Here is a 14,186-nt window from a genome sequence, read left to right on the forward strand (position 1 = left end):
TAGCAGCACAATTTTGTCAAATACTCTGTAGGCATATAGCAATATATCACAAAACATATTAAATACAGTCCTTCAAATTCCTTAGATCCTGCAGAATGAATTCAACATAATTCCTGTAAAAAACCCACAATTTTAAGCCTCCAGGGCTCTATGGGCAGTTGTCAAACATTTGCAATAAAATCACTGAGAAATACATTATCTGTACTGACAGGGAAAACATTAGTACACTTACTTTGAATGGAAACTTTCTTAGACAGTAGCTTCATGAAACTCTAAATTTTTTTTAGTTTCTCTGCAAACGCATTAGTTATTGTTTTCAATCTCTAATAACTGGCACATCATTCCTTAAGATGAATGTATACCAGCACGGTAGATAAAGCCAAGGATGGAGGAGACAAAAATGAATATCACAGCTGTACAATTTACTAACCTCTGCATTAATGAATCTTATTTCTGCTAATGTTCTGAGTAAATCTCTTTCAAGAGAGAATGATTTAATGGGCAAGGATGATTCCATTTGTAGGCTTCCACCTCGATAATCATCCATCATAATTGTACTAGCTTTCTTCTTTTGTACTAAGAGAAAGGAAGCTTCACTTATTATTGTTGTTATGTAAATCAGAAAGACTTTTTACTTTACTGCTAAATAAGAAAAATGCCTAGTTCCATTAAAATCTATAAAAGGGATAGAATGAATTCAGATTTAAAATTGCTGCCTTCAAAATCCTGATTCATTACAGTTTCCTGCGACTGAAAATACCTCTCTCCAGGCAGTGCTGGGAGACAGGTATGTAAATCAGTCAGATGGACGGTGGTGTAAGTGGGACAGCATGCAGTGGCCAGGAAATGGCAGCTTTAAAGAGTCTTCACTAGTTAAACCAAGCACCTTTCTCACATTTCTGGATTGCTGGCATCAAGCTGTAACTACAGAAAGCACAGGGGGACAGAAGCAGCTCCTTTGTGCTTCCACTTCTTGCCTCCAGAATCTATCATTCTTCCACAATTGGGTCATATAGGTTAGACATCTTTGAGTGCTAACAAATTACAGTTTATTACATTTTCAACTTGGTTAATATTAGGGTTGCTAGGTTTTCTGCAATTAGAAAGTTAACACCCTTGCCCCGCCCCTTCCAAAGGCCTCTCCCGTTCCCTAAGGCCCCACCCCCACTCACTCCATCTGTCACTCGCTGTCCCCACCCTCATTCACTTGCTCATTTTCACTGGGCTGAAGCAGGGGGTTGGGGCAAGGCCAGAAATGAGGGGTTCAGGGTGCAGGACAGGGTTCTGGGCTGGGGGCTGAGGTGCGGGAGGGGGTGAGGGCTCCGGCTGGAGCTGGGGCTGAGGGATTTGGGGTACAGAAGGAGGCTCTGGGCTGGGGGGTGGGGCTGAGGGGTTTGGAATGTGAAAGGTGGGTGAGGGCTACGGCTAGGGGTGTGGGTCAGAAGTGGGGCTGGGGATGAGGGGTTCGGCGTGTGGGAGGGGGCTCAGGGCTGGGGCAAGGGGTTGGGTGTGGGAGGGGGTGAGGGCTCTGGCTTGGATTGCAGGCTTTGGGGTGGGGCCAGGGATGAGAGGCTTGGGTTGCAGGAGCAAGTCAAGGGGTTTGGAGTGTGGAGTGGGTGAGGGCTCTGACTACAGATGCAGGTCTGAGGTGGGGCTGGGGATGAGGGGTTTGGGTTGCAGGAGCGGGCTCCAGGTTGGGGATGAGGGGTATGGCGTGAGGGACGGGGCTCCCGGCTGGGGGTGCAGGAGGGAGTGAGTGGTGCAGGCTCTGGGTGGTGCTTACCTCATGTGGCTCTCAGGAAGCAACCAGCATGTCCCTCCGGCTCCTAGGGGGAGGGGCCAGCCAGGGAGCTCTGCACGCTGCCCCCACTTGCAGGCACCGCCCCTGCAGCTCCCATTGGCTGCAGTTCCTGGCCAATGGGAGCTGCGGAGCTGGCACTCAGGTGGGGGCAGAGAAGATCTATGGCCTGTATTATGCAGGAGGGCAGACTAGATAATCTAAGCGGTCCCTTCTGGCTTTATAATCTATGTAGCATGCAGTGTCCCATAAGAGTTAACGGGTGGACCAGTGACAGGCAAGGAGGCCATCACTTCCTCCCAGGACCAATTTAACTCAGTTTTATCCTTTTAAGTGTGAGTTGGTAAAGTTGCAGATTTTTGACCAATTTCTAGATAAACAGAGACTATTCTCTCTGGTGATTATCCTCAACAATAAAATATTCTTATTTCAGACTGACTCCGTACTTTTTTCTCGAGATTTTGTTTACTAAAAATACCAGCCCAGCATGTTATATTCCTGCATTAAAATAACAGAACACTAAGACAAAAGAATTCCAGTTTACAGGATATGTAATATTGTTTGTGCACAAGACACAAATTATTTGTATTCATATGCACATAACAATTCTGATCATACAAACCTCTCAGCTGAGCAATGATGTAGCTTTAACTAAACAGCCTATTAAATGAATAATAATGCCACATAAATTTCATTTATATGCTGGAAAATATGTTTTATGGCCTGCTACTTGTCTAACAACTGATAAATTGTACCAAATATCTTTTACAGCACTGCTAACCGTGTAACCAATAGTTATACCATCAAATTCTCTGCGGGTAAAAATTGGTACAGTTCCATAGATTAAATGGCACTGTACCAGTTAACACCCACAGAAAATTTGACCAATTATCCCTGTTACTTCCTCTTTCTAACATTTACCTGTTTAACTTTAAGTAGACTCTGTATATCTACTGATGAAAACTGCTATACAAGACCTATGTATTATTATTATTATTATTATGTATACCTAACCATATATTTGTGTTTTTACCTACAATTATCCCCCTGAAACACAAATATATGTTATTTAAGGAAACAATAAACATGAATAAGAACAAAGTATGGTGACCCTTTTCCAACTGCCATGATTTCATGTTGCAGCACAGTAAATAGTGCTTCCCTAACACTGTAACGTTGCTCTTGGAAAAGCTTTGTTTGGGAGTATCTGTAGGTTTCTAGACATCCGCGTGGTGTGAGGAAGAAAGTACACATTTACACCCTGCAACCTTGTTTTAAGTTCAATTACTAGAGAGAACAAATAATCTTATTGTAACACAAATTGTTTTGATTTTAACATCAGAGATTTAACTAGTATAAGGAACAGCTGTGCAATTAGAAAAGTGCTTGGTTCAGAATGCACTTTTATTATATACATAAAATCACGAGAAACATTACTGATGGCATTGATTTGTAAAAAGGACATGGCTGTTCAACTAATTTAAAAAGATGAAGTTTTTGAAAATTGCCATTAACACACTTGCATAGCTCTAAATAAAATACATTAATCAAATAGGATTGCTTTGGCCAAGCTTCTCTATTTCTGCATTCCTGATGCCTCGTAAAACTATTCATGCTCAAACAGTTTTTCAATTAAAAATCAAAGGCACTAGAAATGAAAACTTTTGGAGTATATAGTGTCCTCAGTTCATGTATACAGTTGCCATTGCCTGATTTTTGAGAGCAATAGGCCATATATTCCTTAAATATATAATTGTCCACTGTCATAAACAGATAGTTAAGGGTTAAAGTCTCTTTTACCTGTAAAGGGTTAACAAGCTCAGTAACCTGATGAACACCTGACTAGAGGACCAATCAAGGGACAAGATAATTTCAAATCTCTGAGGAGGGAGGTCTTTGTCTGTGTCCTTTGTTTGGATTGCCGTTCTCTCTTTGGATTTAAGAGAGGCCAGACATATTCTTCAAGTTCTCCAAAGTTTCCTGAAGTATTTTCTTCTATTCAGTATAGTGAGTATTAGAAAGGCGAATTAGTCTTATAATTAATTTCTGCATTTGCAATTGTGTGTTTGCTGAAGAAATATCTTTATTTCTGTTTGCTGTTACTTTGATTATTCTGAGGAGGAGGGAGGGGCAGTCTCTCCAGTTTTTATAAGTTAGACCCTGTAAATTTTTCCATCCTGGTATTACAGAGATAGTGTACTTTTTTTCTTTCTTTAATAAAATCTTTTCTTTTAGAACCTGAGTGATTTTTTCCCTTGTTTGGATTTTCAGAAGAAGGGGAGGGGGGAAGAAGGTGGGGGGGGGGGAATGGATTATTTCCCTGTGTATTAAGATCCAAGGAAGTTGGGATCTGTGTTCCCCAGGGAAAGTTTGGGGGAACAGGGAGTGTACTAGACACTGGAATTTCTAGTTGGTGGCAGCGTTTACCAGATCTAAACTAGGATTTAGTTTAGAGGAGTCCATGCAGGTCCCCATCTTGTGAACGCTAAAGTTCAAAGTGGGGAATAAACCTATGACATCCACATAATGGAAAAATAACCAGGCTTAAAAATTAACTTTTAAAAGGACATAATTGATTTGAAAATAAATGACTTGAAAGTAGTTTCAGACACCCTGTAAGTCCTCCCTGACAAATCTATGAATTTTACCATCACATTTACTTAATTTTTTTTAAATGCTTCTTCTCTCCCATGTGTTTGAGAGAAAGCTACAACGAACAATAAGGGAAACTAACTACTACTAATAGTGGATAAAAACCTACTGCTATGACCATCTAATGGAATTATTCCTTTAGCTTGAGTTGTAGAGTTCTGCAATTTGAAGTTGGTTGTTCCAAGGTTCAAAACCTGCTGACAATCTATACATGGTGTGGTTATATACACAAAAATTGCTATCACAGCACAAAATAAATAGAAAAGAAAAGCTCCATTCGCTCTAATCTCTTGCAGTGATAGGAACCTCAGGAGTTATAATAGTACATAAAACATTCTCAGATGGAATTCCAATTTTTAAATTGATGATGTGTTTTTAATTCTTTGCTGAGTAACATAATACCGTAGCATATTACGGAAGCCTAATACCTTGTAAATTAGCAAAATAATAGACTATCTCAAAATTTTGCAAACTAAAGTTTTATTTTACTACTAATTTACCAAATCAGAAGTGTTGAATTGTTTAATAATCAAATTATCTCTCTGGGGTTAAAACAAATTTAAAATAACTTATTTACAGTGTATGACACTGAGTTTTCATTTAAAAAATAGTTTTAAAATATCAGTTAAGAAAAGTTACACTGTAAGTAATGTGTTGACTTACATTTTTTAGCTTTTGGTACCTTCCTCATCTGAGCATCATCATACAAGAGACAGAATCTGCATGCTGCACGGCACACATCCCATACGCCTTGTTTCCGTGCAACTTTTGCCAAATCTGCCCAAAGTCTTATTCTATCATACAAAAATATAAAAACTTTTTAATTAACAGATTTATTTCCTAAATTCTAGATTCAGGCTGAAACTTCAGGTTATCCTTCATCATAATACAGACTTTAAAACCCGGTAACAATTATTATTCAATGTTACTAAATGTAGGGTCAATTTTTATCACTAATAAAAATAACTTATAAATCATACAGCATCAAGCATCAACTGCAGGAGGAGTATGCCAGTTACTGAAGATTCCTTATACACTGGAAATAAAGCTGTTATTTCTAATTATATCAGCATATAGATAAATAACCATAACAAAGTTTAATGGCTCATTATATCGTCACACTGATCCCCTGCTTAAAGGTTAGTACATGTTTAAATGCTTCACTGGATCTGTACCAGAGTGCTCAGCACTTTGCAGGATTGAGCGTCAAATAATTTCAGAGTCCTAATAGCAAAACTTTCTCCTTTGGCAATAGCAATACACCACTTTTAAAATGGAAAAGAAATATATATACACCTCCTTTACAGTAATTACCTCTCCTTGTCATTTCCATGCCCTAATCGTTTCAAATGTCCATCGGTTTTCTCCACACTCTTAGTATGATGCTGGGCTTTTGCACAGAGATAACTTATTTGACTCCTGCTTTTACCTGAGGAAACTTAATGGAGACAAAGGAATGCAAGCAAATTTTGAAGCATTACAATGCATGTTTTTCATCACTACAATAACTTCATTCATAAGTAGGTCCTTATATATTTTAAAATATCTATATTATACTAATTAAAATAAAACACAAATTATTCTGTACTAACAATTTTGTTTGGAATTAGTATAAACAAAATGTTCTATAATTTCCCAAGTCAGCAAAAAATAGTTTGATTCAATGCAGCTTCATTAAAAGGAGAAATGTTTCTATAATTGGAGACCTCTGCTGTACAGGGTATATGTGATTTGTGTGAGTATGTGTGATTAATTGGTGTGATTTTGTGTGCTAACTGGAATTTAGAATAATATTTGAAATCTCATTGATAAAGCAATCTATATGGAGTCAGTGAAAAGTATACATACTGGTTCACAACAAAATTTGTGAAACATTTGAAATTTTGACTTTTATAGTTCTCAGAGCTTCCTTCAAAACAGGGGCGGCTCTAGACATTTTGCTGCCCCAAGCATGGCGTCATGCCACGGGGGGCGCTCTGCCGGTCGCCGGTCCCGCAGCTCCGGTGGACCTCCCACAGGCATGCTTGCGGAGGGTCCACTAGTCCCGCAGCTTCGGTGGAACCATGGGACCAGCAGACCCTCCGCAGGCATGCCTGCGGGAGCTCCACCGAAGCCGGGGCAAAGCGCCCCCCGCGGCATGCCGCCCCAAGCATGTGCTTGGCGTGCTGGGGCCTGGAGCCGCCCCTGCTTCAAAAGACCCCAATCCAGTACTGGACAAACTGGACAGTGGTAGCTGCAGCAAAGTAATTCCCAGCTGCTTGGCCACTGTGAATTTTCAGCAAGAATCTGTTCAATAACTTCAACAGCCTTTGGAACAGACTTTTGGTTAATAATGCTGAGAGAACCATCCCCTAAAATATCTGTTCAAGGGAGGACTGGTGCAACTACTTTCATAAGCCTCCTGAGCTGAGGCAGGACCAAGTAAACCTAGACACCCCTGAAAGGTATCTGTCCACCCTGCTCTGAAAATTCTGCAATAATAAATAGGGCTTCCACAAACTCCTTTGGAAGACTGTTTCAGAGTATAGCTACCCTTATTGTTAGAAGTTTTCCTAACTGCTAACTTGAATCTACCTTGCTGCAGATTAGGTCCATTATTTCTTATCCTACCTTTAGTGGGCACGGAGAACAACTGATCAGCATCCTCTTTATAATAACTCTTAACATATTTGAAGACTGTTATCAGGTCCCCCTCCAGTCTTTTTTTCTCTCAAGACTCATAGGTTAAGTTTTCTAAACGTTTTATCATCATGCTCTCTGTGATAGGCTGTTCACCCCACACTAGCCCAGAAAAGGTTAATGTGGCTCAGAAGGGATTAAGTAATCTGATAAACCATATCTGAGAAACAGTTAGGCTTGATAGACGATCTCTGTTTGAGGATGGAGCCCAGCTAAACAGGACCAGGCAGGGCTTGTAGAAAGTCGGGAAGTTTGCAGCAGAAATAGTCTGCAGTGTGGAAGTCTGCAGTCACTCTCTGGGGTTAGAGAGGGAAAGAAGGAAACCCAGGAGAAGAGTAGAAGCCCTAGGGCCCTGGAACTGTGGGAAGGGTATACTTAGAAGAGTGGTGGATAAGGAAGCCTGATAGAGATAGAGCAGGAAGCAGTAGGGAAATAGCAGCCAGGTTTGGGATACAGCAGACTGTGGCTGCTGATTGTAGGTTCCCCAGCCAGGAACCTGGAGTAGTGGGTGGGCCCAGGTTCCCCTACCAGCCACTGGGGAAGTGGCATAATCTGAAATTAGAGGACTCCTGGGAACGATACCTAGACAGACAATCTGGTGAGACTTTGATATCGCAGAACTTGAAAACTATAGTGGCCTGGCCAGAGGGCCAAGCCATGAAGAGGGAGCATCCTGATTCACTGCAACTTCTGGAGTGTGAGAGAGGTCGCAGTGCAAATGAGAGACAGAAGCGGGGTGTCAAACTGGGTGGAGCTATTTCCCAGAAGTAGCCACAAGGAGGCACCCCAGTGATGAATAGAGAACACTGTGACATTCTCCTCTAGACTTGCATGGCACCCAAAAATAGACACAGTACCACAACTGAGGCCTCATCACTGCTGAACAGAGCTGGACAATTGCCACATACGGCTTACGTATAACACTGCTGTTAATACACCCCAGAATGAAATTTGCCTTTTCCCCAACTTCATCACATTGTTGACTCATATTCAATTTATGAGTCACTATAACCCCCAGATCATTTTCAGCAGTACTACCTCCTAGCCAGTCATTCACCATTTTGTAGTTGTGCATTTGATTTTTCCTTCCTTAGTGAAGTACTTTGCACTTGTCTTTATGAAATTCATCTTGTTGAATTCGGACCAATCCTCCAATTTGTCCAGATTTTTTTGAATTCCAATCCTGTCCTCCAAACCCTTCCTAGTTTGGTGTCATCTGCAGATTTTATAAGGATACTCTCAACTCCATTATCCAAGTCATTAATGAAAACATTGCATAGTACTGGACCCAGGACTGACCCTGCAGAGCAAAATTAGATATGCCTGCCCAGTTTGACAATGAACCATTGATAACTACTCTTTGAGTACAGTTTTCAAAGAGTTGTGCCTTTCTAGTAATTTCATCTAGACTAGATTTCCCTAGTTTTTTTTATGAGAATGTCATGCAGAAGTGTGTCAAAAGCCTTTCTAAAATCAAGATATCATGTCTAGTGCTTTCCCCCATCCAGTAGGCCAGTAGCCCTGTCAAAGAAGAAATTCAGGTTGGTTTGGTATAATTTGCTTTTGAGAAACCCATGCTGGTTATTCCTTATCACTTTATTATCCTCTAGGTGCTTACAAACTGTTTAATAATGTGTTCCAGTATATTTTAGGTATTGAAGTTAAGCTGACTGGTCTATAATTTCTCTGCTGCTCTTTGTTCCCCTTTTAAGACAGATACTATGTCTTCCCTTCTCTAGTCCTCTGGGACCTCACCTGTTCTCTAGTAGTTCTCAAAGATAATTGCTAATGGTTCCAAGATTTGCTTCAGCTAGTTCCCGAAGTATCCTATTTCATCAGGCCCTGCTGACTTGAATACATCCATCTTATCATCTAAATAGTCTTTAACCTGTTCTTTCCCTATTTTGGCTTGCATTCCTTCCCCCTTGTTGTTAATATTAATTGTGTTGAGTATCTGATCACTGAGTAACTGAAAAAAGTCAAATGCCCATTACATTTTAAAATTAAGCATCACCTACAGATCTTCACTTTTGGGAACTACAAATAACATATAAACTGTGTTTCTAACCCATAACCTACAACAACTTGCATAATCTATAAAAAAAATTAACACTAGTCCCGGGTATTTTGATAGATATTGAAGATTCAGTTTGCAAACACCAAAATATTAGTTTTTTGTGAGGAGGAGGTGTTAAAGGTAGAACTCTTTTTAGGCATAAAAATATTAGACAGAGAAATGAACTGAGAAAGAGAGAGACAAGACACAAGGAAGGGATGAGTTGGACCCCTAGGAGAAAAATAGCTTTAGCGATAAAAACACATCAGAGATTATTTCTACAGTATAATGACAAGGCAGAAATGCTTTGTATAATATGTGGCTGTCCTGGAAATCTGATGAGGCAGGACATTGACTCGAGTTGAACTATCATTGCTGACATAACCCAGACTGAATAAGCTTTAATTTGATCCTTGAGCAGCTTGCCAAGTAACAGCAAGAAATGCATAAGCATAAACATTTCTGACATTTAAAAAACAAACAGATTAAGCATTAGCATTGAATTAAACGAAATGGGAAAGGGGATATACCCTTAATGTCTTTATAAATAGTCTTTCGGTATAATTTATCCAATGAATTATATGGTCCCCATTACTGTGGTAACTGTAGATTAACTGGCAATAATTACACTAATATCATGTAAGCAGAATTTGTAAACTGCAAGCAAGTAGTACAATCTCTTCTGAATGTGTGAGTACAAATCCCATTAAAATTACTGACAAGTAAATACATACATTGAAAAGAGAACAAAATGTTCATAAAATGCTGATGAAAGCACAGTTGTGTGAATATTCTCATTCTGTAAACAAAGATAATTTATTTTTTAATTTCTTTTAAAATTATTTAGTTTAGTTATTTGTTATCAAAAAAGTTAGTCTCATTGTTCTGTTGAGTGTTAAGAGCAAAAGTAAACCTTTAAGAAACAACATCTTGCAAAATTTTATTTTAAAGTCCACCAGCCTACGCTGATATTTTGTAAAATGATCTTAGTTGTTCAGATTATCTACATTTGAAGGCTAGCATATGAATATGTAAGTGAAAGAGTGACTTATTTTGAGAAAGTCTGGATACAAATTTACAATTCTCAAGTAAACCCAAAATTCAAAAACCAAACAACTATATTAGCTGGAAATCTAAGATGACTTGTGTCTTTAAGTCTCTTCAAGATGCATGAATGCTGCAGCTCAATGGCAGGTAGTATATTTACTTCAATTAAAGCTAATGTCTAATTTATACAAATAGTTTATTAAATGTTAATTGAAAAGCTTTTAACCTGCCAAGAGCTCAGATCAAGCCTCTGCATTTCCCCTACAAAAGTTAATGATCTAAAATAAAGTGAAAGAAGCTATTTGAACAAGATAGCCCTCACCTACTTCAAAAAATGCCTCAACACATTATGGCAATGATGTTGTATTATACAGGTTTACATTATTTCTTGGAGTTTAATACTCTGTCTGACTGTTTTCAAAACACTAAAGATATAATACTTTGGACTATCATCTCAATATATATAATAAATTAAGTAAATCCAAGCTTATTCAGTACAAGATTAGTGCTTGAAGGAAACTGAGGTGCTACAGGAAGTGGAAGTAGTGAATATGTAGGTGGCACTCTTACTTGTGTGTCATTACTGACTCAAAGATAAATTCTATTTTTCATATAAAAATAATCTGGGGTGGACGTTCTGGTTTGGTTGAAATGAGTTTACTATAGGATTGTGTGTGTGGGCCCAATATTGTCCCAGTCACCTGCTCCAGCAGCCAGGGATCACCAGGGAATAGACTCCCTAGCTATGCTCCCTCTCCTTTGGACATGATCTCTACACTATGGCAAAGCAGGGGAATCCATAGAAGGCTGCTTAAACTGGTATTATAGGTGCTTTGTACTGCTAGAGTGGCACAAAGCAGCTGGAATAGTATGGACAATCTATCTCCATATGGACATTGTTTAATGAAAGACTGGGTAGCCTTTCATGGGATAAAATGTCCATGGTATAATGTACAAGCAATGAGCTCAAATCCTGGGGTCCGTGTTTTAGAAGGCAAACTGTGAATTCATATTTAGTTCTTTGCATAATAAAGAAACAAGAGAGCATTCAAAATTGAGAGGCAACAATCTGAAAGAAATAAAGAACATATGTATTTCAATGCCACAGAATATTATTGAGTTAAACAGTAACTTGAAACAGTATTCAATAGTTACCATGTATGACTAGGAATAGCTTCTGCAGTTACAGGAGTTAAAATAAAATTATACAAGACATCATATTTTTGTTGAGAGCATAAGTTTATAGTGTCACACAGTTATGTGCATAGGAAATGGGACTACAGGGTTTTCTCCAAAAACATGATGACCCTACTGAAGACAATGGGAATTTTTCCACTACGGCAATGATTTCACCCCAAAACATAGTCTTCTAAACATTATTTTTGGCTCCAGTGGTCAAATTATCTTTCAGGCTGGGTAAAGAATCAGTAACAGACACATGTTTGACTTTTTTAATCACAGCAAACATACCTTACCTTTAGCTTCATTTTCACTGTCAAGGACTATTTGAAATGCATCAGGAGCTAGTGCAAGACCTGCATTGACCAAAAGAGACCGCTTTTTCCTCACACTATCTTTCTGCTTCCCTTTTTTAGCCTACATAAAGAGAAGGGCTAACTGTTATGGGTAAATTCACAAATTGTATTAAAAATAAGTACATTTTCATTAAATTGGTGTTTGTAAATCTCACTCATTAAATAAGCCACAACATTGGTCACAGGTTTATGTACCACAGGAATTGCATTACAGCCCAGAAACACTTATGTACTGTTCTACAATGTTATTATTAGCTAGACTTACTCTGAAACCTTGGTCCTTGACATGAACATTTTGAGAGTAACTCAGAGCATATGCAGGCAATAATAATAGGAGATATACCAATCTCCTAGAACTGGAAGGGACCTTGAAAGATCATTGAGTCCAGCCCCCTGCCTTCACTAGCAGGACCAAGTATGATTTTTGCCCCAGATTCCTAAGTGGCCCCCTCAAGGATTGAACTTACAACCCTGGGCTTAGTAGGCCAATGCACAAACCACTGAGCTATCCCTCACCCCTACATTTTAATGTTGCTCACATTCATGGCTGAATTTTACTATTTAATTTTTAATGTATGAACTATTGCTATGATATATTCTCAAAAATAAAATTGCTCACTAAAAGAAAACTACGAAACAGTTTGGTTATGACCAAATATAATTGAGAATTAATATGCAACATATCGACCAAAAAAGCATCAGCCCATTTCACAGCACATTGCAGAGCAAATGCAAATTAGTTATTCCAAAAACAGGTCTGAGGATGCAGTCTAAGGAAATCCCTTCATGCACGTTCGTGGTCTGCAGGAATCGGAGAGCCATGGCTTGCCAGTGGAGAGCAGATGTTTAGGACAGTATGGTCCTTCAGGAAACCTGTATAATTTCAGCCAGAAATCCTCACATTTTAATATTAAATTATTATTTTCAGCTTCTGTTCCACATGTGGGAAGTCCATTAGTGTATGGAGTGTGCACATCTGTACACTAATGGACCAGTAGCAACATTCACAGGTGATCTTTGTGGTCTTTAAAGACTACATCTGTGTATCCATCCACATTGATTTGGACCTTCAGATCGAAAGGAAACTCTCAGCTTTCATCTTTTCTTTACAAACTATGTTTTTAGGCTTCTTCCTTGTGAAACTTGCCTTGAAATTGTAAACCTATATAAACTGGTTACTAGAGTTGGAAGCTTGTCACTGACTTGTCCTAAAGATCACATTCATAGCCCAACTGTAGCTGCCCAGCACTGACTTCTAGGTTCTATAACAACCATGGCCAAGGATCTCTGAATTTCTATGAAGACCACAAATCCATTTGTAATTGCAGGAAGCAATACCTCTAAGGTTGACAGTGCAAAGGCTGCTGCAAGTTTCCTCCCAGCCAACCTGCAGCTGAGCAAGCTAGTATGATCCGTGATCACCATCAGTGGCAGCACAGTAAAATGAGAAGCAACACAGGCTAATGGATGAAGCAATATACTCCTGTCTTCTATCCACAGCTTTGACATTGACTTTCACTGTGGCTTTAGGTAGGTCACTTAACTTCTCTGTGTCTTCATTTCTCCAATTGTAAAACTGAGGTAATAATTACCTGGCCCACAGGAGGTTGTGGTGGTTAGGCAGCTGATCTTTGTAAAACGGAATATAAGTGCTAAAATCCACCAGAATCCACACAAAACCTTTAGGGGCTAGGTCAGGGGTGGGCAAACTTTTTGGCCCAAGGGCCACATTGGGGTTGCAAAACAGTATGGAGGGCCAGGTAGGGAAGACTGTGCCCCCTCCCAAACAGCCTGCCCCCCACCCCTTATCAGGGCTGTGGGGGGAATGGGTACAGGGGGGGTGTCCGGCTCAGAGGGGCTGGTCTCAGAGCTGGGGGTCGGGGCTGTGGGGATGGGGCCGGGGTGTCCAGCTCAGAGGGGCTGGGCTCAGAGCTGGGGTCAGGGCTGTGGGGAATGGGGTCAGGGGGGTGTCCGGATCAGAGGGGCTGGGCTCAGAGCTGGGGGTCAGGGCTGTGAGGGGGATGGGGCCGGGGGTGTGCCCAGGTCCGAGGGGCTGGGCTTGGAGCTGGGGGTCAGGGCTGGGCCTGGGGGGTAATGGGGTCAGGGGATGCCTGACAACCACCTCCCTGAGACCCCCAATCCAAACCCCCTTCCTGGCCCCTGACTGCCCCCACAGAACCTGTGCCCCCTGACTGTCCCCGGGACTCCCTGCTCACTGCGCGCCTCGAGAAGCGGCCCTGCCCAGCGAGGCAGCCGCGTGGCTCTGGAGGGGGCTGAGCTCTTCCCCGCTCAGAGCCGCGTGGTGAGGGGGCGGGGCTGTGAGCTCCGGGCTGAGCTCAGCTGCCCCCGCTCGGCGTGGAGCTCCCAGCCCCGCCCCCTCACCACACGGCTCTGAGCGGGGCGGAGCTCAGCCCCGCCC

General features: G+C 40.7%; 1 protein-coding gene across 17 annotated transcripts in view; it reads right to left on the reverse strand.

Moving 5' to 3' along the window:
• The window catches only part of CFAP46 (cilia and flagella associated protein 46), a 193,885-nt gene that overhangs the window by 96,457 nt on the left and 83,242 nt on the right, over positions 1–14,186 (reverse strand). For all 17 annotated transcript variants that reach the window (XM_039481097.1, XM_039481104.1, XM_039481098.1 and 14 more), the window contains 4 exons: positions 11,708–11,828; positions 5,765–5,888; positions 5,114–5,244; positions 431–576 (listed from right to left, as the gene is read on the reverse strand). In XM_039481097.1, coding sequence (XP_039337031.1) covers positions 431–576; positions 5,114–5,244; positions 5,765–5,888; positions 11,708–11,828 — 522 coding nt within the window. The remainder of the gene's footprint in view (positions 1–430; positions 577–5,113; positions 5,245–5,764; positions 5,889–11,707; positions 11,829–14,186) is intronic.

This window comes from Mauremys reevesii, linkage group 7 (assembly GCF_016161935.1).
Source record: "Mauremys reevesii isolate NIE-2019 linkage group 7, ASM1616193v1, whole genome shotgun sequence".
Lineage (NCBI taxonomy): Eukaryota > Metazoa > Chordata > Testudines > Geoemydidae > Mauremys > Mauremys reevesii.